Raw genomic sequence first — 22,432 nt, 5'->3', positions numbered from 1 at the left:
TGCTTTCTTTCCTCTTGTCTCTATATACACAATACTGGGCGCACACGTTACTGTGCTAGAACAACTTTGCATTACTGTTTTAGCTCCCTCCCCCCTCTCCTTTTAAGCCAACTTTCTTCTTATTGGCTACCACTTGTAACATAAAAGTGGGTGGGACTTCTTTCTGCCTGTGAGGACCATATTAAAAAGATCCCCTCCCTGTTACTTGCAAATGTTAATGCTTCGTATTGTTTAAACTAGAGATGGACCGATCCGATATTACGTATCGGTATCGGTCCGATACTGACCTAAATTACTGGATCGGATATCGGAGAAAAATAAAAAATGTAATCCGATCCATTAAATATCACGAAAGCACCTCACAAAACTTGCAACACGCCGTAACTCACCTCAGAACGTTAGCACGTCGGAGCAGTATGCATCACGTGATAGAGCAGCTGTGGCATGCGGGACCTGTCAGTGGTCTGGATAGCATGTGGAGCTTCGCTAGCAACCCGGCATTTCATCTCCGACAAAGTTATCCCGAGAGAAGTAAAGCAAGTGTGTAAGTCCATCTCTGAATGTTTGTAAAGCATTCCTGCGTTAAGCTTAACAAGCGACTGCCTCTCCTGCTGCTACTTCAATCATGAAACTGCTTAATGATCAGCTGATCGGCTTTTCTGTCGCGAGTCCGTGTCTCTAGTTTGCTTTTGGCCCACTTTGCACCAGAAAGAGGAAACCAGCAGATAAACAACAGCAGCACGTTTAAGCTTGATCAGCTGTTGTTAGAATTTATTTAATATTACTTTCTACTCGAGGATCTTTTTCTACGTAGCTGAGGCTGGTAACTGTGCAGGGGCGGATCTAGCAAAGTTTAGCCAGGGGGGCCGATAGGGCATTAACAGGGAAAAGGGGGCACAAAGACATACTTTTCTTTCTTATTCTCATTTAAAATGTCTAGCTTTTAATAAATAATTATCTGACACCCAAAGTTTTAATTTGATGTAAAATGAATAGAAGTCAATTACTGTATATAGTAACTATTAAGTCTAATATATATACCCTAGTAAGCTATAGTACTTTTTCCTTTGGGAAGGTACCATCTGTGCAGTCTGCAATTTTGTTGAAGAAAGATGTTGAATCTATTTAATATTTCTTGAAAAATAATTGATTTCTGTGCATTTTTTTTCACACTGCATCAAATTAAGGTTGATTACGTCGATTAAGCATCATGAGGTGGAGTGTGAGGGGTGGTTCCCTATTTTTTATTTATTTATTTTTGTTGCTGGGAGTTGGAACCCTATTAGTTAGGTTGCTTAATATTTATGTTAAGTACTCTTTAAAATACCAGAATAGGGAGGATGGTGTAGGTTTAAGTTTATTAGATTGATCAGTATTGCTGAACTATGAAATTTTTTTTTTTGCATACAGGTATAACAGAATAGCTTTAGTGTAGTTGTTGTTTTAAACTTGAGTATGAACTTATACAAAATGCAGCAAGATATTTAAAAAACAGTTTTGTTGATTAAAAAACACTATATCGGATTCATATCGGTATCGGCAGATATCCAAATTTATGATATCGGTATCGGTATCGGACATAAAAAAGTGGTATCGTGCCATCTCTAGTTTAAACAGGTGTCTTATAAACATGTTTATCCTCCATATATAGTAGGCTGTAAACATGTTTATTCCTAGTTAAAGCTAAACATTTTAACATCATAGTCTATGGGGACTGAGTCACTTTTGAACCTCAAGTAGCCATTTGAGGAACTGGAGCTTTATCTTCAGCCCGAAAGGTTGGAGTCTGGATAAAATATGAAGATACCACTAAATCTTAAATTCCGCTTTGACATAAGAAAAAGAGGCTTCTCTTGTTAGAAACTTTTATTTCGCCTCTACAACCTCTTTTTTTTGAGCCTCTGTCCAAAATAAGCTTTTTCACCTCCACATAAAGCCAGCCTCCCTTGTAATTGAAAGTGGGTGGGACTTGTGTGTTCCTCTCACTGACATCATTAAGATCCAAGAGGAGAAAAAAATCTAATAAACTGTGTGTTTATTAAATTAAAGCCTGAGCTTTTGGCTCAAGTGGATTATTTGTTCACACACTGACCTTGTTATTTGAAACATTAGCCATCTTTATTGGGAACATACATAACTGAAAAAGGATATATATGAGCGAAAAAAAACCCACAATCGCACAGACTGTATTTTGTATTTTTTGTGATAAGAAGCTACAGCCTGACTAGCTTAAACAGGACTGAGGTTGAATTGGGAGAAACTGGTGAGACTCCGGGCTTACAGCAGAGTCATGAGTGAAAAACCAGAGGAATGCACTCGCCCTCCATCATTATGAAAGAGCTCTCTGAATCACCACCATTAAAAGCCTCATTGTTGCTGTGAATGTGAAGCTAATTGGACTAACCCTGTGAGAGGGAGCTGCCGACTTCTCCGGGCCCCGTTAATTTGAGGAGTCGCAGCTGGCTACTCATGTGTGCCTCTGCCCGTTCTGTGTGCCTCACTTCCAGCCTTTAATTTAGCTCCACAGAAAGCTGCATAAAACAATACAGGGGGAAAAAAAGGGGGACGAGAGATCCCAAAATTAGCGTGGAAGAGATGATCTTGTAGTTTCTATGCCAAAAAGATTTAAAAAGGCTAATTTAAAGGCACTTTTCATGCCAGAAAGCAATCAGAGCCGAGAGCCTGGAAGGATCAGAGAGCATGTAAAAAAAGTTTTAATTTGAAGGGACACAGAAAAGAGGAATCCGAACGTTTTTATGGCTGAAAACAATGTAAGTCTTCGCTCTTGTATTTTATTTTTTTTATTTTGTTTCAGACAACTATGGAGACCACAAACTGCTGGCTGCCTGGAGCCCACAGGAAAAAACAACCCTCCCTTTTAATTAGACCAGCTCACCAGATTAGGCCTCATTAGGCTGCAACACTGGAGTGCAGCTAAAGCCCGCGTAGGCCTCCAGCGCATCCCACTTTAATTGCTTCTGTAATGGCCTCAGCTCAGGCCTTTGAAATCCCATTCCTGTGGGTAATCAGCCATGTTTGTCTGAGAACCACAAGCGTTTCTCCCCTACTTACCCCTCAGTCTCAGGCAGCCAGAGCTAGCTCTTTAGCCCAATCACACACTTGTCACATGTGAGTCGATTGACTGAATTATTATTATTATTATTATTATTAGTTCTTCTGAAAGAACTCCAAATACTCAAGAATCAACAGAGAAATGATGGTTTGTACTGCAGCAGAGAGAATGTCAGCACAATGAAAACACGTCAGTATAAAGAGTAAAAATGTGAACAGTACTGCAGTAAACATTTAAACTACACAGTATATGTCACTGCAGCTGAGTAATCTTTCCAAACACGGTTACTGCATGAAGCTTAAACATGTTCCAGATGATACTTCTTTCATACAGCATCCTAGGAAAAAGGTACATCATGGGTGCTGCCGTGCTACGCCCAGTAGCAGCTGTGCTCCTAGTTGATCTAAGAGAAATTTTTACCTGTGTAGAAATGACTATGTTTCTAGAATCTTGACTTTCTTGTTTCGCTTATGTACTGAGAAAAAATTTAACTTCAAACTACAACATATAAAAAATATCTACAGAGTGCTTGAGGATGACTGTTTGTGCAGTTTGACATTAAAAACAAAGAACTAACTGAAGCTTGGTTAGGCTGCTTTGTGATCATGCCAACAAACATACTGCCCAACCACTTCTGAAGGACTGCCCTTCAGAAACAGAAGGTCCAGACTGCAGGGCGATGAAGCTTCTGTGGCTGAGGTGGCCATATTAGGGATATTCTCCCTCTGACATCACACGGATCCAAGAGCAGAAAAACCTGTCTGAAAGTGAGTATTGAGCGGTTTTAGCTGCTGTTTTAGCTCCTCCCATCCTTCTGTTGTCCCACGTAAACAGATGTAGGCGGAACTGATTCCATTTTTATGATATTGCAAAGATCCTAGAGCAGTAAAACCTCTCTGAAACTGAGTATTTAGAGCATCCTGAAGCCTAAACTATCTTATTTTGGTCCATAGTGCAGCATCGCTCAAACAAGTCCACCCTTTCAACTTTTTTCTGATTGGCTGGACCATGTAAAGAGAAGTGGGCAGGGCTCATTCCATCATCATGACATCACACAGAGCCAGAAATAGAAAAACAAAACAGTGAAACACTGTATTTTTACCCCCCCTTCCCATTTCCTTTTGATTGGCTGAGCCACATAACGAAAATTAGGCAGGGTTCATCTACTCTGTATGACATGAACATCGAGGGCAAACATGATAGGAGATAAATATCAAAGCCTGCTTTAATATTTCTTTAAATACAGTTTCCTAAATCAATAAAGAATGTTAGCATTTTTACTTTGTTGTTATCATGTTTACTGGAGATGAGGCAACAAAATTAAAAAATGAAACTGTGGCACAGATTGTGGTTAACTCAGACTGTCAGATGAGTCTTTATTCAAATAATCAGTCTTAGCTGTTTTATTAATCGCCATCAGCACACGGAGACAGGTGGAATCAACTTTAGCGCACTATAACTTTATCCTACAATGGTTCACATGGTAAAGCTTCCACAGCACTAATGCCATCAGTACAACAACAACAACATAAACATTGTTTTGCTAAAAGAGTATTACCTTCACACTCTTAATTCTTCTTAGTAGAAGGAAAAGTTGGACTTGGCCACTGCCATGTCACCCACTGTTGTAACTTTAACTTTATCATTCTTTGGCCTCCGCCATGTTGGTTTTCTGGAGCTGGAAGTGACCATATTTGGAGGAGAAGGTGCTGTGCCACGTTGTCAGCTAAAAGTGAGCAAGCCAGTTATTTTAAGCCTCAATAAAATCCAAACAGCTATAAACAAATGAACCCCACCGTACACCTGTTATTTAGGAGAAAACTGCTTCAAAGTTGGACATTATAACATGGGAGTGTATAGGGACTGACTCACCTTGGGAGCCAGGAACTGCACATATGCATAAGCTGATGTTTTATTCCACAACAGAAACTCAGTGATAGTAGCTTCTTCCTGAGAACAGGAAGAATTAAAAATCAAAGCCAGTCTTTAATAAAGTAAGTTAAATAAAGGGTCCGTCCTTGTTTTTGACACTACAGTCAAAAGACGACTGTTCTTGGTTTCCATTTGTAGTCATTTATATATATATGGCAGTACATCTCCCTTCACATATAGAACAGAGCAGGTATCAATGTCAGCAGATATGACACTGAAAAAGTCAGAAACGGCATTAAAAAGAGAAGCTCAGGTGGAGGTGGGTTGCAAAGCAGCTTGCACAGACTAAAACAGGTCATACAGAGTCACTGATATGAGACATGTGGAGGAGAACGAGCTGATTTAACTGGGAAAAGACAGTCTTAAAATTCATGGAGAAATCAATCCCATTGTCTGTGACATTCACACTGCCACTAGGGAGCAATTTCTCTTCACTAACTCGCTAAAATGTGAATATTTCACAGAGAAGTACACGTCTTTAAGTCAGTACAGATGTTATGGTGTCCAGGTGTCTCTCAGCGTGTCGAAGGAAACGTCGAGTAGCTAAAATGACGACACAACAGACCCAAACGAGTTTTACTCAAATATGTGGTCAAATATAGTTCACCTCCTGCAGGAGTCACATTGCTTTCATTGTCTTCTCCTCATTCAATGTCCACAGTAACTGGCTGGCTGGGAAAATTAAAATCACACAAATGGGACAGTTCCACTTTTCCTCTTTCAGCCAGGCCACAGCTAATCAGTGAAATCCCAACAGACCTCTTTCAGATTTTACTCCTCGTCATCTTCAGAGTCTGTTGGGAAGTTAAAATCTGAACCAGCGGCAAGGGTCCACGAGATCAGAGGGAGGTTGACCAGCGGTGGGATTTACAGCGAGGGGGAGAAGGTGAAGAGGAAAAAGGTGGGGGAGAAGGCACACATTTGGTTTTCCATCCTCTTCCTCAGCAGACCTGTAGATGGTAAAGAGAAGAGGTTATAAACCAAACCAATCACCAGCTTGGATAAACATCCATGAGTCTGCATTAAAGTTAAACTGACTGGAAAACAACAAAACAAAATTCCAATCCACTGGATTGGTCTGTTTCATTTTCATTAAGAACTCTTTTTTTATCTGCATGTTGTTAGTCCACATAAACTACTTCCAGGTGCAAACACCACATTTTGAATCATCTCCAGATCTTCTCCCCAACACGGAGAAAATTACTCTCAGCTGCTGATGAAGCAACTTTTGACTGAACTATCAACCTCTATTTAAGCCTCTGAAAAAAGGGGGATGGAGCAAAAAATACTCGCCAATTCATCAGCAGTTAAGCTCACATTTTTGCTTCATGAAAATCTTCCTGAATGAAAATGATGTCACTGTTCAAAAAAGTCTTAGTCCAGAAACTGCCTCTCACCTTCTGGTCAGACATGATGTTGTTGCCCTGCAGTGGAGTTGAGTGTCCGCCGAGCAGGCCTCCTCCCGGCCGGTCGTGCTCACAGAAGATTGTCCCGTTGACATAGTGGAAGCGATCGCCGGGAACCAGGCGGTTCCTGCATGTTGCACACGTGAAACACTAAAGAAAAACAAATAAATTGGATTAAAAGTTTCACCGGTCTGAAAAGATGAAAACATGTAAGGTTGACAACGCTGGACTGGTAGAAGATCACGCTCACCTTCAGGTGGTAAACGCTGCCTTGTGCTCGCATCACCATCTCGCTGGCAGGTATAGACTGTCCACAAGCGCTGCAGGCTCCACTGTGTCCAAACAGCCTGCACATGAAACCAAACAGTCATGCATCAACACAACAGCCATAAAGCAGATGTCGTGGGTTCTCAAATCCCATCTCTACTATTTCAGGTACCTGTGAAATGTTGAAATGTTAAGACATAAGTTCAATGCCACCAAATACGTCAATATATCTTAATGCCAGAAAAAAAGTTGCCATCACAGCAGTAAATGTCAGTTTTTCTACATGCTGATGTAGTAAAGGAAAGAAATCTGTCAGATGAGTCTTTGGGCTTCAAGTGTAAGAAATAATGTATAAAATTACAGAAAAGACTCCTATAGTTATTATAAAACTGAAGGTTTTACTGTAGAATAACCTATGACCTCCTTCATATTTTCAAAAGCAGTCCAGCAGGCCGGATTAGAGTCTTTGTGAGGCAGATTCTGGCTTCCAGCCCTTATGTTTGACACCCCTGCCTTATATAAACACAGCATGTTGGCACCACTGAAGCTTGGGCAGAAGGGTAATAACAAAAGTTTGTGATTAAAGCTGTAAATGGTTTTAAGTCTTCATGCATCAGTTATATATAGTCTGTATTTAGCACCCATAAAAGGTCCAATGAGAGGGTATCGGCTCCGGGTCGTTTCAGTGTGGCGGCACACAGCAGCCGGTCCTCATCAGTCTGAACCTGGAGGAAGGTCAGTGCCTGTGTTGAACCTTTAAAGGAAGCTGCTGTCATCATTAAAGCTACACGTGAAACCCCGCGATACTCACTTGACCACTTTGGCGTCTCTCTCTTTCTCCCTCTTTCTTTGTCTTCCCCTTTCAATGACTCCACAGAGTAATGAATTTTTTATCTTAATCCAAACAGTCATTTAATGAGTGTGCCTGAGAGGATCCCTGTCCTCCTTAATTAACCCTCAGACACACACACACACACTCCTCCCGAGTCTCAGTTAAGGCTCATCTTTCTTTAGCAGCATGACGAATCTAAGGACTCGACCCCAAACCAGACCTTAGGTAAGTCCACCTCAGCTCAAGGTTTGGATAATTTAGCCATGGCTTTCCTGTCTGTTGGTCAGTGTCTGTAGCTTTGAGTTCATGGGATGGATGGCGGTTGGAGGTCCTCCCCACTCAAACACAAATTAGCCGAAATCCACTGTAGGACTATTTATACATATTTTGAGCTCTTTATTTGCACTCCTGCCACAGAACGGAACAAACGGCTGCCAAGCGAGAAATCTGAGGCGGCTGTAATTCTGGAGTGGCACTGGAAGTCCAGAGTGGATTTAAATCAGACGTTTCTTCAGCTCGTTTGCGGCTGGAAACACACGCAGGGTTTTTTTTGTTTGTTTTTTTGTGAAAATTAGGTCTGGTGTCAGGTGCCAAAAAGCTAGCACTTGAACATCAGTACAAAACGGCCACATGATGCTGTGAACATTTGGCTTTCAAGCCAATCAAAATGTACGCTGGTTCTCAAAAGCCATCAAAGCAGGAGAGCTTTCACACTGACTGGACTGCTTCTCAAGTGCTCCATCACTGCTGATTGGGCCAAAAATAAGAGGTATTGGTGGAGTTAAAAGCACACATGACTTCAATTTCCACAAGAGTAACAAAAGCCATGAGCTGAATTAAAAAAAAAAAAAAAAATCTATTCAAAAGCATTCAGCCAATCAAAAAAGGCAAAATAGGAAGTGACTAGACCAGGGCGATATGACAAAAAATATTTATCACGACATACATTTGAAAATTTGCAATAACGATATAACTGACGTAGAGCTGGGCAATATAAGATTTTTTCATATCACGATATGTTTTTTTCATTTCAGGCGATAACGATATCTATCACGATATAAGCCAAATAACTATATTTGTAAGATTTAAATGTGCCGTTGCTCACAAGTAAAATGTGAAATAATCAGCAGCTTGTTTTTATTTAAATATTTGTTTCCCATAATAAGTTCAACAGGGTAGATGTACTTAAGAAACATGAGACTTTTTCAGATAAATAAAGGCAAATATTGCAAACTACACAAAAGGCAGCCGCTAAAGCGTTTAAGTTTCAAAATAGAACAAACGAAACAGACTACTAAATTGTCAATTCAACTTAGAAACAAAATATTAATTCTAAAAATAAATCTTAGTTTGTTTTACAGAATAACAGACAAAATTGACTAACTTTTGTCAATATCAAATAAACTGAGAACTAAAAGGAAATTCTCAATCTCTCCTTGTTGTATAGCTTAGCTTTTCAAACAGTTTTAACAGTTACTTTAGTCTGACAAAAGCCGAATGACGAATTAGCGCTTCCAGTCAGAGACTGAGGCTACGTCCACACGTACACGGGTATTTTTGAAAACTGAGATTTTCCGTTTTCGTTTTAAAAAATAATCCCGTCCACACATAAAGGCAGAAATGAAGGAAAACGCTGCTATGAACATGCCAAAGCAGCAGGTGGCGCTAGATTCCTAACCGTGCAGAAATGTTGGCCAATCAGAAGTCTAGAAGCCTCGGTGGGAAAAAGTAAACAAAGCTGGGGCATAGAAGCAGAACCGAGTCGTATGTGTGGAGGGACAGTAACTGTGTGTATGTGTAAGTATTTAAACACTGCAGAGAGTAGAATTAACAGTAACAGTATTGTAGAAATTCATTTCACCGAAACAATAACGTGGCGCACAGTGTGACGTCAAAAAATGCGCACACCTTTGACGCTGCGTTTTCTCCGTTTTTCTAGTCGGCACACTCATTTCCTCCATTACCCGGGCGGTACGGTGGCTGGCTGCTTCCCAAACAAATACACATGTGCGGCTTGGCACTTGTGCTGTACGTAACAAGTCACGTGACGTGACGCTGCGGCTGTGATTGGTTGATTGGTTCGGCTCTGCACTACTTAATTTGGATTGGCTGACCTTTTTTTTTTTTTTTTTTTTTTTAAAAGAGGACAAGAGCGGCGAGGTCTATCGCGATAGTTTAATTTTTCTATCGAGAAAAAGTTATATCGCGATACATATCGTTATTGTTCTATCGCCCAGCTCTAAACTGACGATATAATTGACACTAGACAAAATGCTTTACAACTCCACAACTTTATTAGTGCAAAAAACCCCAAAAACATCAATGTATTTTCACTTAAACAAGCAGCTGTTTTTTATGTGCATTAAAGTTATATAAAAAATTAACAGTGCAAATGCAAAATCCTTGCTGACAGTTTAACCAAAAGGCATTTCCAGTGGAAACTGGCTGACAGATCCTCAGCATAACCATGTATAATATCCACAAAACTTAAAAAGTGGTTATACACACACAATACGGTAATATTATGTTGAAGCACAGTACGTATCACTCTGCGAGGCTCCTGCCTACGATAGCCGCAATGCTCCGACAGTCCATCAAGCGGTGCGGGTTCATAGCTTAGCAAAGTCGTACTGAAACATTTGACAGATTTTCGAGCGCCGTGTACGACATAAAATCGTTTCGAGGTCAGTAAACACAACCAGAATTCATACATAAGGCACATGGGATTATAAGGGGACCTGTCGATTTTCAGAAAAATCAAAGGATTGATTTTAAGTGTGCCGTCTTTTCCAAACAACACGTAATAACGACGGCCCGCTAGCATGCTCTACCAAAAATAGTGCTTTGTTGTGTATCTGACGGGCGAAAGCTAAACCAGTTCCACACCACTGAAGTTGCAGCATTTTTACAAACCAATTTTGGTTCATCTGTTTCATTTAACGATCCGCTTTCGCCCTTCTCATTCTCTGTCGCCGTCATGCTTTTTCCGCCATGTGCATATGAAAACAAAGGCACTGCACATGTGTGTTTTACCCATATTATATCACAATATTTCATTTTCTTATCGTTTGCCCGACATTATACCGGTATTACTGTGAACAGTATGATATGGCCCAGCCCTAGAAGTGACATCACAAAGCAGCATTCATAAAACAAAACGTAGCTCATGGGATCACTAATCTTATTTTGGACGAACCACAGTAAAGTCTTGACCACTAGAGGGTGCTACAATGACCAGGAATCATAGACTGTATATAAAAAATGGACACTGCCAACATGCTAGCTTGCACTGCTTTGAGGTTTTGTATTTTGAAGCTTGAACGGGCACATTCCAAAAACATGTATAGTTACTAACAACGAGAGAATAGTGATAGAAACCAAAGGTATTTTTGTAGAAGGCTGTAAACATGTTTATTTCTGCTCTAAAGTTAGACACATTGACACAGGAGTCTATGGGGCTGATTCAGTGCCTGAGCCAGCCTCAAGTGGTCACTAGAGGAACTGCAGGTTCTAACATGAGAAGCCATCACATCTCAGCACCTGAGCTTCCTGAGACCAAACTGGTGTATCGACTTGGCACACGTTCCCGAAGCTGTCAAAAAAAAAAAAAAAAAAAAAAAAAAAAGCAGCATTCAACAACTGAAGAGCTCCCTGTTAGTTTAGAATCATAGTTTGATTGTGACTCGACTGACCAGTCTGTTTTGTAAAAGGCAGATTTTTGCCTTCAGTGAAGCCTTTTTCAGTTTGGATGAGTTTGAATGAGCTTAATCATGAGCCAGTCATGAATGCATAGGAACCTGTGAGAGTCCAGCTTCTAATTTGGAGTCACACCAGTGCAAAAACCGCATGAATACTAATCAGGGACATTTATATGCACCTGCATAAACATCCCATTTTACGGCTGGATCGAATGTGGAATTTCCTCCAACACACTGCAGACCTCTCATGATTATTCAGTGTATCTTATTGCAGATTGTGGCGTAATCCGACCGTACAGTCAGAGCTTTATTTATTTCATGAGAGGCTGCTGTATTATTACTGGCCTGATGCACAAAGTCTGCTGTGTCTCAGGGTCCTCCTCAGCAGCTTTCCAGATCCAGCCCTCAGTTTTTCCTAGAGATGCCCACAAAACCCCTGCCTGCACCTCCCTCACACACACTAACACACACACACGTTTCACGTTTCTGAAAAGCCTCACCTGATGTAGTCGTTCTTGCAGAGGATCATGCCGCCTTTGCTGTAGCAGGTACTGCTGTACTCGCCCAGCTGAGCGTGGCAGCAGGAGCACTTGAGGCAGCGCGTGTGCCAGTACCGCTCCATCGAGAAGAGCAGGAAGCGGTCCGCGATACGACCCCCGCATCCTGCACACGACCTGCCCGCTGTCCCGCCGCCGCTGCCCATCACCGCTACTGTGGGTGCCTCCACCCTGCTGTTCACCATCGCCACTGGAGGGTAAAAGGAAAGAGGAACCATTGGAGGTTAGATATAAAAAAGGTGTCAAAGATGAGACCAAATAAAAGCGTGTCAGTGATGTTAACTCCAAACCTGAGGCTGCGACTCACTTTCTAATATTAATAATTACTTTCAGATTTTGAAGTTGTTGCCACCTAACTGATGATCAGTGTGGGACAGCATGGCAGGGTGAGAAAACCAGGATTGGACTGGACCATGATATTTTTCTAAACTAGCTGTAAATGCTTCTTTTCTACTCGAGCACTTAGAGCACATTATACAACATGTCTCATTCACCCACACACGCAAGCACTTTTCTCTACACACAAGTGCTTTCCATCCAGCATTCACACGCATTCACACTCCAATGAGCGAATCAGGACCAACTCTGGGTTTGGTTTCTTTCCCAAGGATACTTGATCGAAATACCGACCTTCTGATTGGTAGATGACCTGCTCTACCTCCTGTGCCACAGCTGCCTCTTGTTGTATAACCACCAGAAGCCCTCTGACACACCAACTGTCAACTAATGACATATTTCTTCTCCTCCAAACAACGCTAAGTTGAATATTTTTCTGTAGCCACAGTTTTTAGTGTTTGTACTTAGTTTGGAGACTAAGTTGGGTATCTGGTATCTATCTATTGGATATCTATTAGAGAGGAGGGTGGGAGCTCAGAGTACAGACGCTGCTCCTCAAGACCAAAAAGAAATGCATGGAAGGAGATGCTGGGGTAGACCCAGGGTCTACCCTCAGTTTGAGAGGAGCTTGACAGGTTGAAGGGAGGTCTGGGCCCACTTATGGAGTGAGACTTTTACCTGAATAATTAAAGGCTCATAAAACAGTGCATGAGGCAGGAGCATATCCTTGAATATGAATGTAATACACAAACATAAGAACGATCCCCAAACAAGCTCAAAGATGGTAAAACAAAACCACACACACTCTTCTGAACCTGATAAACGAGCCCCGTGAGCAGGGAATCTGTGCAGGATCTGGGCCTTGATTTAATTCTTTCCTTCATCATCTCTTTTTAAACATTACGGAAACACATGTACCGTCGGGCAGCATTCAGCATATTCCTCCTCACTCTCGTTTTTCCATTACAGAACTGAGCTGATTTCATGCACAGCTGGGAATAATATTGCTTTTGAGTACAACCACAGCAGTGTGTGTGCCGCTCAGCAATGAGTCAGCAACACTGCCTCTTCAGCCGCTTCCATGATTTATAATTAGGGCCAACAACAACATAAAATAATTGCAGGGCTAGATTTCATTTTCCAAATGAGCAACAGCAGCACAATTTGTCCTCCAGAGCGTCTAATTTCAGCAAGGGCATGTTTAGCTTTACGACTAGCCTTCCCACAAGATCATTTGAGATTGCAGCAAGCAGCAGCTGGTCCTCTGCGGCGAGGCGGGCTGCCCTCAATACCCTCATTTTCTAGAGTAGACACCTGGCTCTAATCAACCACAGGAACACCATGTTAAGAAGCCCAAGGCTACGTTCAAACCACAAACAGCCACACGCGCTGGGACCAAACCTTCTTATTAGTGACGGCTCAGTCATGAATGAGTCAATCCTCTGAATGAGAAGTGAGGCCATTTATTTAATCCACAAATGAAACCTTTACATTTGAAAAGGGTGAAAACTCGAGCTCATCGTTTTAGCCTTAAATTCTCCTCGAGGTGTTTAAACAGCTTGTAGTGCACAGCAGGACAAACCACAGACACAAAGCGTGACTAAATCCGACAACTTTTTCTACCAGAAAGACATAAAACTAAACAGTGCACAGTCGGGGGTTTGCATTCAAATCTGTGGACCTGGGCTCTGTGCTTCCCTCTCTACTTCCTGCCATGAATCTCCTGTTCCAAAGCTGGATTTTCACATTAAACACGTCCAAAATTTCAAATAATGAGCTCAGTGTTTCTACAAGTAATCCCTGTGAGCGGAACACTCATTTGTCACTGTTTTTTCTACTCTTGGCTCTGTTTGATGTCAGACCTTACACATATGGGTTTATGAGGGGCAGCCAATCAGAAGAAAGCTTGCTTAAAGGGGAAGGATGCAGAATAGCTTGTTTTAGACAAGATGAACTGAAGGCCCAGTATAAGATAGGGTTATTTTGAACTGTGAATCATGCAAAGCTGCTTTATTAGAGTCCAAAAATAGAATTAAAGAAGCTGGAAATGAACCGACGGGTCCTTCTTCATGTGTCTGCTGACAATGAAAGACAAGAATGATTACATAAACCTGCATCACTGGTATACTTTAAATTCACTTTGTATATAATCAGTACATTGCCCTGATATTTGGGGCTACATGGGCTGCAGTTCTTCAAATGCCCACTTGAGGTTCCTGTGAGTCAATCCCCATAGACTCCCATGTTCAAATTCAACAGCAGAAATAAACTGCTTTGGTCTCCATCCATCCATTCGCTTCCGCTTATCCTTTTCAGGGTTGCGGGGGGCGCTGGAGCCTATCCCAGCTGTCGTAGGGCGAGAGGCGGGGTACACCCTGGACAGGTCGCCAGTCTGTCGCAGGGCCAACACACAGGGACAGACAACCATTCGCGCTCACATTCACTCCTAGTGGCAATTTGGATTATCCAATTAACCTATCCCCACAAGCTGCATGTCTTTGGACGGTGGGAGGAAGCCGGAGTACCCGGAGGGAACCCACGCAAACACGGGGAGAACATGCAAACTCCACACAGAAAGACCCCGGCCTGATGATGGAATTGAACTCAGGACCTTCTTGCTGTGCGGCAACAGTGCTAACCACCGCGCCACCGTGCTGCCCTGCTTTGGTCTCGATAGCTATTTTTTCTCCTTCTTAGCCAGTTATCAGGGGTGTAAAAGCAAAAGACAGGGACGTGCCTGATGTGGTCATCTCAGAGAGACAGAAGCTACACCCACATGTGTTTACAAGTGGCACCCAATCAGAAGAAAGTAAAAGTAATCTCAACTTGGAGGCAATTAAAGTGACGTCCAATAAGTGTGAAGTATACTGATCATTGTCATAATGTAGCGCCAACTGTTATTAGCTACAAACTGATGGAAACTGAGCCATTTCCGCCTCAGTGGGCTTTTTCATCCAACCAGGATCAAAAGCATTTATAGCTGACCAACTCATTACTAAACCTATCCTGAAGTTCAACCTCTGACCTCACTCTCCCGTTAGCATAAATCCAAAAGGTCATCACAAGGTCAATAATTCTGGATCTGTTCCCACTTGGTGTTTTTAATGTGACCGTGTGCCTAAACATCTCTTTCTCCTCCTTCTGTCTCCTGTCTTTGGTGCCAGATTCCTCTGGGTGGCACATCACCAGCCGTGAAATCAATTAGCGGCCCGAGTCTGCAAAGCATAACAGCTCCCCTCCCACCCCTGTGAAATAAAGTGAAAACCTGTACATCGTCACGAGTTTGTCTCTACAGTGGCATCCAAAACACAACCCTGTCCTCTGGATATCATTCAGGTGGTGAATCAGACCTGACCGGCTCATATGCAGACTAAAAAGGATAAGAAACCTCAGTTAATGAGTCTGAAACCTTTAAAAGAACACACACACACACACACACACACACACACACACACACACACACACAGCTCTTTAATCTGAAAAATGTCCAAACGTTCCCAAAACAAAACTGTGGAGCAGCGGCCAATGCAATCATCACACTAACACCTGTGTTAATTCGAGAAGATTCGAGACAGCTGCCAAAAACCTCTATGATACAATTCTTATCCAATTAAAATGCAAATCCTGCTTTTAATCATCTCCTGCAGCACACAAAGCCTCAGCGTGTCTCACTGCTGAGACGGGGACGTTTCAGGCTACAGATACTCAGATTTATACCCAGCAGGTCGTACGATATATTTGCAGAAAGTAAATATCTTTGTCTAAACAAAAGCTGCTTCTGTGTAAAGTGTAATTATGTTGCCATATTTACCAGGACGTTTGTCACATTTTGGGTTCAGTCATTGTGTTTTCATGAATGTTTTATCATCTTCTGGAATGTTACCAGAAGCTTTATTTTATAATTTCTGGATGCTTTATGGAAAATCTGCTTTGTTGTGTAATCTGGGCGTGATGTTTTTTTGTTTGCAAGTTATCTGAAAGGTTTTCTGGAAACATTGCAGTTCTGAAACATTTGTCATGCTTTGCTGTTGTGTTTTTGTATTCTCATAAAAGTTCTGGAATGTCGTGTTTCCTGAACAATTCTCTCGTTAGGTTTCTGTGTTGTTGTTATTTTCATATTTTCCTAATATTAATTACTTTTTTTAATGTTCCTTTTTGCAGAAATGTGATTTCTGAAACATATTTCTGGTTTTGCTGCTGTGTAACATGTACAGGACATGTGGTTTCCTGAACGTGTTTCCTGAAGTGGAACTTCTTCTGGAATGGCATTGTGATTTCGTAAAGAAGAAGGAGTGTTTTACAGATTTTTGCCTTGGTGCAGTCAGGTGGTTTTTATTTTCCCATTTTGTTTGCCGGAAATGTCATTTTGTCGTTTCCTGCTGAAAGCTTTCCCGTCTACTTCTTAGTTTCCTCTAAAGCCTGATAAAACGCTGCACAGACTTCCGATTCTTCCTTCCTGCACACGCAGGTCTGACCATGTCATTTCCAGCTCCACACTCACCTGTGTGGGCTTTACTTTCTGAGCTTCCCCTCGGGGTGTCAGCAGCAAACACTACGTGCTTTCAAACCGCTGCCGGTGAGCTCTGCTGCATGGCCGCTGAACCACCACAACACTCGCTGAAGCTTGGCTCTTCAAACGAGTCTTCATCTTCGAGTCTTTTTGGTCGGATGTTTGGCTCTGGTGTCAGACTGTAGTTAGTGGAATCTGACTGAAAGCTGGCCAGAACATTCAGGCTGTGAGTATCTGTGTGACTTCTCGGTGAAGCTGAGCGTCACACAAACATTATGATCACATCCAGCAAACTGAACTGTTCCCACCTTTGCTTTTTCTTTCTTTATTAGCAGCTCTTTAATCCTAAAGAATCGCCGGTAAAGGAATAGCTGCGTGTGATGGAGCAGTGAATAAACACAGGGGCTAATGAAGAGACACAAACTGGTGAATCAGATCCAGTTTCAGGCTGATTGGGTTGACAACAGCTCTTTTTTTTTTTCCTGGCAGTTGACGGATGTTCCTCATATTAAGAAAAATCTTCGTTCTGTGCAGATTGGAGGACCTCAATTAGTCTAAAAGGAAAGGGTTTAAGAGTATAATGTGTCACAGGGCGTATCAGGTTATGGCTGATATGTCATCTAGTAATTCATCACAGTCCACAGGACTCCCAGTTTGAGTGGCTTATATTCCCTTTTAATCAATCTTTTTAATCATTTCTTTCACTCAGTGTTTCTTATTCCATTTAAATTGTGTTTGCCTGATTTTTTATTTTTTATTTAAGCACTTAATAGTTATTTGCCATTTAAGCTTGTGACCATCAGGACTGTATTTCAGCTTTTTACTGGTTCCAGCATCACCCCAGTCCTGACATCTCACCACTGGCTTCTTATTTGGTTTAGAGAAGACAGTGGTGAGATGTAAGGAAAGATTTGGGGGGAGAAAGGAGCAAAGAAAGGAAATTCCAGTAGAAGAAAGGAGAGAACCTAAAGAAAGGGGAAAACAAGGACACAAGCTAAGAAAAAAGGATAGATAACAAGGATAGAGGCAAGTAAGTAAGACAATAAGGGCAAAGTGAGGAAGGGATAGGTAAGGAAGAAAGGTAAAAATGCAGGATGGGGAAAAATAAGGACAGGGAAGCAAGGAACAAAGAAACAAATGAATGAAGAGAAAGGAAGGAAAATGGGGTATTCAAAAAGAAAGGAAAACAAGGAAGGAAGGATAGAAGAAAGAAAGGGGAAATAAAGGCGAGAATGAAGGCTTGATAAATGGAAGAAAAGCAAAACAACTAAGCAAGGAGGGAGGAGTGAATGGAAATGCAAGGAAGATAGGTAAGGAAGCACAATAGAGAAGAAAATAATGATTGACAGAAAGGACAAAAAAGGAATGAAGTGAAAGAGAAGAAAGTAAAGAAAGAAGAAAACAGGAAGGTAAAGTAAAGAAAGTAAGAAGAAAAGCTAGGGGAATAAGAGTAGAAGATGAAAAGGAAGGAAGAAAGAAGGAGGGTAAAAGGAAGGGTAAGAGTAAAAGACAGGATAGGAGGAAGAAATGAAAGAAAGAAACGGAACGAAGGACGGATGCCCTGAATGGTTTGCAGCCATTTTAGCGGCTGCTGGATGCTGACAGGACGAACTGTGCACGAGTTGTTTTATTCTGAAATTATGAAGTGCTTCCTTCCTTCTTTTTTCAAAGCAGCTCAGTGAAGCCTCCTCCACACTCTTCAGAGGTGTAATTAACAAATAAGCTGCTTTCAGTCTGAGGGGGTAAAAGTGACTAAACGAGCCCGAGCGAGGGCGCGCCGGTCACACAGATCCAGTTTCTTCTCCTGAGACTCTCACAGAGAGACGTGCCGTTTCATTAAAACAGGCCTCTTTTTAATTAACACCGAGGGCACGGGTTCGTGTGGCAGCAGCGATCCTGCTCGCAGTTTCAGTCAAATTAAAAAGACGCAGCTCTGCCGCAGAAGCAAGAGCTGATAGAAATATCCTTTTTAATAAAAATTTGGTCAAATTTATTCAGTCAGTCGCTCGTTTAGGAAAACAGTTTCAGAGACAACCTGCAGATTCTCCCACAGAGACTTTCCTGTGGTGCTGAGAGCTGAACAAGTACAGCTCAGATCACTTAAACACACCGACACACACACACACCTGTAACGACGTGATGAAAGTTCACTGCATGCAGCAGGTTTACTGTATATGAAAGAGGGACATGGCCACTGTGATGTCCCTCGTTAGTGAAGTCCTGTTCTGAGTATTTTCCCGCCTTTTTTGGCTCTTAATGGGACCTATAATTAACAACACGGTTTTTAATATGACCTAAAACCAAGATCATAAGTTCATCATGAGGATCTTGAGAGACACTGCATCATTTTCGCACAGACTGTTTAATCAGAGCAGTCGCCCCCTGCTGGTCATTAGAAAAAACAGGTTTAAGCGGCTTCACTTTTCAATAATGTCTTTTTTATAAAGAGCATCGTTGACACCAACAGTGATGGATGAAGCATACATGCCAATAGTTTTTTACATTTATTGCAACTCTTGATTTTTAGTTATTTATTTTTAGGAGCTTTTCTGATCATTTGATTTTGATTCTTATTCATAAGCTTGTGTTTGTTATTTTTGTGAAGTCAGAATAAAAATATTTAGCTATAATAACTGAATTAAAGCATAAGTTTGAATGAACAAGTCAGCGGATATTTTACTTGAGCGTAATTTTCCTCTCTGAACGATTCATTACACAGAATTAAAAGTCATTCACTTACAGCAGAGGTCGTGAAACAGCTTTTTGAAAATGTGCTTTTGGGTATTCTCTGTTTAAACTCATTTATAAAACAGTATAATCATCAGGCAGTTAGGGCTGTTGGATATAACGATATATATCAGATGACGATATAAAAACGTCTGTCGTTTCATTTTACGCTATCGTTTGTTTCGTGGTGTCGCAAAATAAACTGTTTACGGAAATATTTTTCATTATTTTGATGGTCACTGTAGCGGCTATATTAATTTCTTAAAGTTCTCTCTTTCTCTTATATTTTATATAACCACACTACGGATGGACAAGCGCCTGTTTTTATGCGTTGTGGTTAGCAACAACGATGGTAACACTATCGCGTGTCCGCTTGTTTATGTTCCACATAAACCTTTCACAATTAAGCTCAAGATCCTGTTGAGACTTTTCAAAATAAACTGAATCACGTGAAAGAGCAGATTATTTACAGATGAGAAGTAAAAAAGAGCCGCCGGGTGCTAAAAAATAAACCTTAGACTCAAACGTTAAAACAGGCTTTTCCCCGCAGCACGCCGTGTAATAAATACTCACAAAGAAAACGGCGGCCGTTACAACTTATGTCTAAAAATGTATCGCTTCATGCGTCGGTTAAAACACTCGACTCCAGCTACATGACGTGGAAACGCTGGAAACACTTCCCGCAAGTCGAGCTGCCCGAGATTCACAGAATTTACAGAAAATGTTACATTTTTGTGATTTAAATCGTTATCGGGATGATAACGATTAAGAGCTCTAAATAGAGTGTGTGTAGTGCTGAGTTAGAGTACACTCGCCCACATCTGCTAACACATTTTTCTACAAGTTTTCCAATTTCTTTTGAAAAAAACAACAACAAACAAAAAAAAAACAAAACACAAAACATTTTTTAAACTACATTTACAAAACTGAGTGTTTGCTCAAAGTCACAAAATGTTTCATACCAGACACATAAACAAAGCCAGCCAAAATATTACCAGTGCCGAGCATTTATTACACGCTGCGGCATGAAAATGAAAAACACAGACTTCAGGACATGACGCCCGAGTCGTTCCAACCTACTCGGGCTGTTTTGTTCCATAAAAGTCACAATGTGAAGCAGAAACTCCAGAAACAAACCACAGGCTGGGTAAAACATCTGAAACCTGAAGTTATGAACCTTAAACCTGCACTCTTTATAATGACCAGCAGGGGGCGACCTGCTTCTCCTGCGATCTCCGACCCAACAACACTTTGTCCAAATTATTAAATCAATCAATAAATAAATTTACCAAAAATGATAAATAAATGATTTTTAATAAATTATGATGCAATTAAAGAAAAAAGGACGATAAAACAGAGGATGCTCATAGGCTAACGACTTGATTTCACCAAAATGATTATAGCAACTAACCCATGAGTGATGTCACAGTGGCTACTGCCATCTTTTATATACAGTCTATCATATCAACTATCTCTTGGCCTCTCAGGATGAACATTTTTTATTTGTTTTTAGTTTGAATCTGCAGTTGTGTTTAACAAAAAAGGTTAAATGAGATCTGAGATTGGTTTTAAAAGTGGGTGAATATATTAAGTTAGTGAGGACAGCAGTGTTATAGCATCTAAACTTAAATCCATGTGCACAGTCCTTTTTAAATAACCAAAAATGAACGTGTGTTCCTACAAGTCTGATGAGATATGATGTAAACACTTCTTATATCAAAGAGTAAGGTAGGACAAAGCAGATTCTCTGGTTCCACTTCATCACTTTGTGAACATAAATGAAGCAGCACATTCCTGTTTTCACTTCATATTTTTGTCATTTCATAGAATAAAAACGGGCGGATGAGCTTGGAAAGACTTTGGCTTCATGTCCTGGACCCTGCCTGTTGTAAATGTCATGCTGCAGTGTGAAATAAAGACTCGGTGTTGATGCTTTTCTGAGAATATCATGCGGTTTGGAGCAAAGATAAAACTGTGTTTGTGCGTTTGCTTGTTTCTGAAGAGTCAGAAGTTTTAAAAATGCTGTCTGAAAAGAAATGTGTCTGAGAAAGTGTAAATATTAAAGACGAAAACATCAAATCTGAGGCTTAAATCGCGGTAAATATTTCAGTCTGGTTTAATTTCATTCCGCTGACAGTAAAATAGTCCTTTCAGGTTCGTGAACTCACCTCCGCGCTTTGAACTTGAATCTCTCTGTTCGTCCACCTAATGTTTGTGCCAAAGGTCAAACAGCTGAGAACTTTTCGGCTCAGTATTCCTGTGAAGGAGCTCCTCTCCGCTCTTCTTCCATGCAGTCTTCTGCTTTTTTCTTGCAGATGTTTGAGCGCTCTCTCGCTCTCTCTTTCTTTTTCTCTCTCCTGCACCTACTGCGCTTTGTTCGCGCACTGAGCTGTTCACGGAGGAGCGCTCCTCCCCAATTTAAACCAGCCAGGCCACGCCTCCTCTGCGTCACGAAATGGGCGTGGTTCCTGCCTGTGGTCAGGAAGATGGATGACTGCTGATCTAAAATCTAAATATGCCATAATTATCTCCTGACTGTGACTGCAAACAGTCGTTTATTCACATGACGCTTTGCTTCAAGAGAGAAATTATTCTTCTTACAACAACAGGGATTTATTACTAAATAAAAACAGAATCAATAAATAACTCAAATCAGTTTAACTTAAAGAGTTAGGCTTTCTGCTCCAGATTTATTTATAATATTTATTTAAATCTAATTTTATTTATGTATTTATGTAGTTTAATGGGCGTGTTTCTAATTTATTGTTCGAATGTGAAGAGCCAATCCTGAAATAAAAGGAGTCCAAGAGGACCAAGAAACAAAGAAGGAAGGAAAGTATAAGAAGGAATGGAGAAGGATGCTAAGGGGAAGAAAGGAAGGCATTTAGGAAGAAGGGATAAAAGGATGTTAAAAATTAAGGAAATTACAGTTCAAATGGAAAGGACCAGGGGAGGAAAAAATTAAAGAGCAACAGGTAATGAATGAATGAAGGAAGGAAATTAGGAACATGGAAAATAAGGAAGAAAGAGAAAAGAAGGAAGGAAGAAAGGGTGACAGACGGACTCAAAAAGTAAGGAATATGGAAGGAAGGAA

At 41.0% G+C, this 22,432-nt stretch overlaps 1 protein-coding gene across 1 annotated transcript; it reads right to left on the bottom strand.

Annotated features, from left to right (window-relative positions):
- Nucleotides 1–4,418: 4,418 nt before the first annotated feature.
- On the bottom strand, nucleotides 4,419–21,739 carry LOC309711360 (LIM domain transcription factor LMO4.1-like). The gene is made up of 5 exons (XM_082541628.1): nucleotides 21,507–21,739; nucleotides 11,709–11,955; nucleotides 6,662–6,758; nucleotides 6,403–6,561; nucleotides 4,419–5,955 (listed from the first exon to the last, which is right to left on the bottom strand). Exons 2-5 carry the CDS (start codon nucleotides 11,948–11,950, stop codon nucleotides 5,947–5,949), a joined length of 507 nt encoding a protein of 168 aa, XP_082397754.1. The 5' UTR covers nucleotides 11,951–11,955; nucleotides 21,507–21,739; the 3' UTR covers nucleotides 4,419–5,946.
- Nucleotides 21,740–22,432: the final 693 nt, after the last annotated feature.

Source organism: Aulonocara stuartgranti (assembly GCF_965226115.1).
Source record: "Aulonocara stuartgranti genome assembly, chromosome: 7".
NCBI classification, from domain to species: Eukaryota; Metazoa; Chordata; class Actinopteri; order Cichliformes; family Cichlidae; genus Aulonocara; species Aulonocara stuartgranti.
This window is presented reverse-complemented; position numbering and strand designations above follow the sequence as displayed.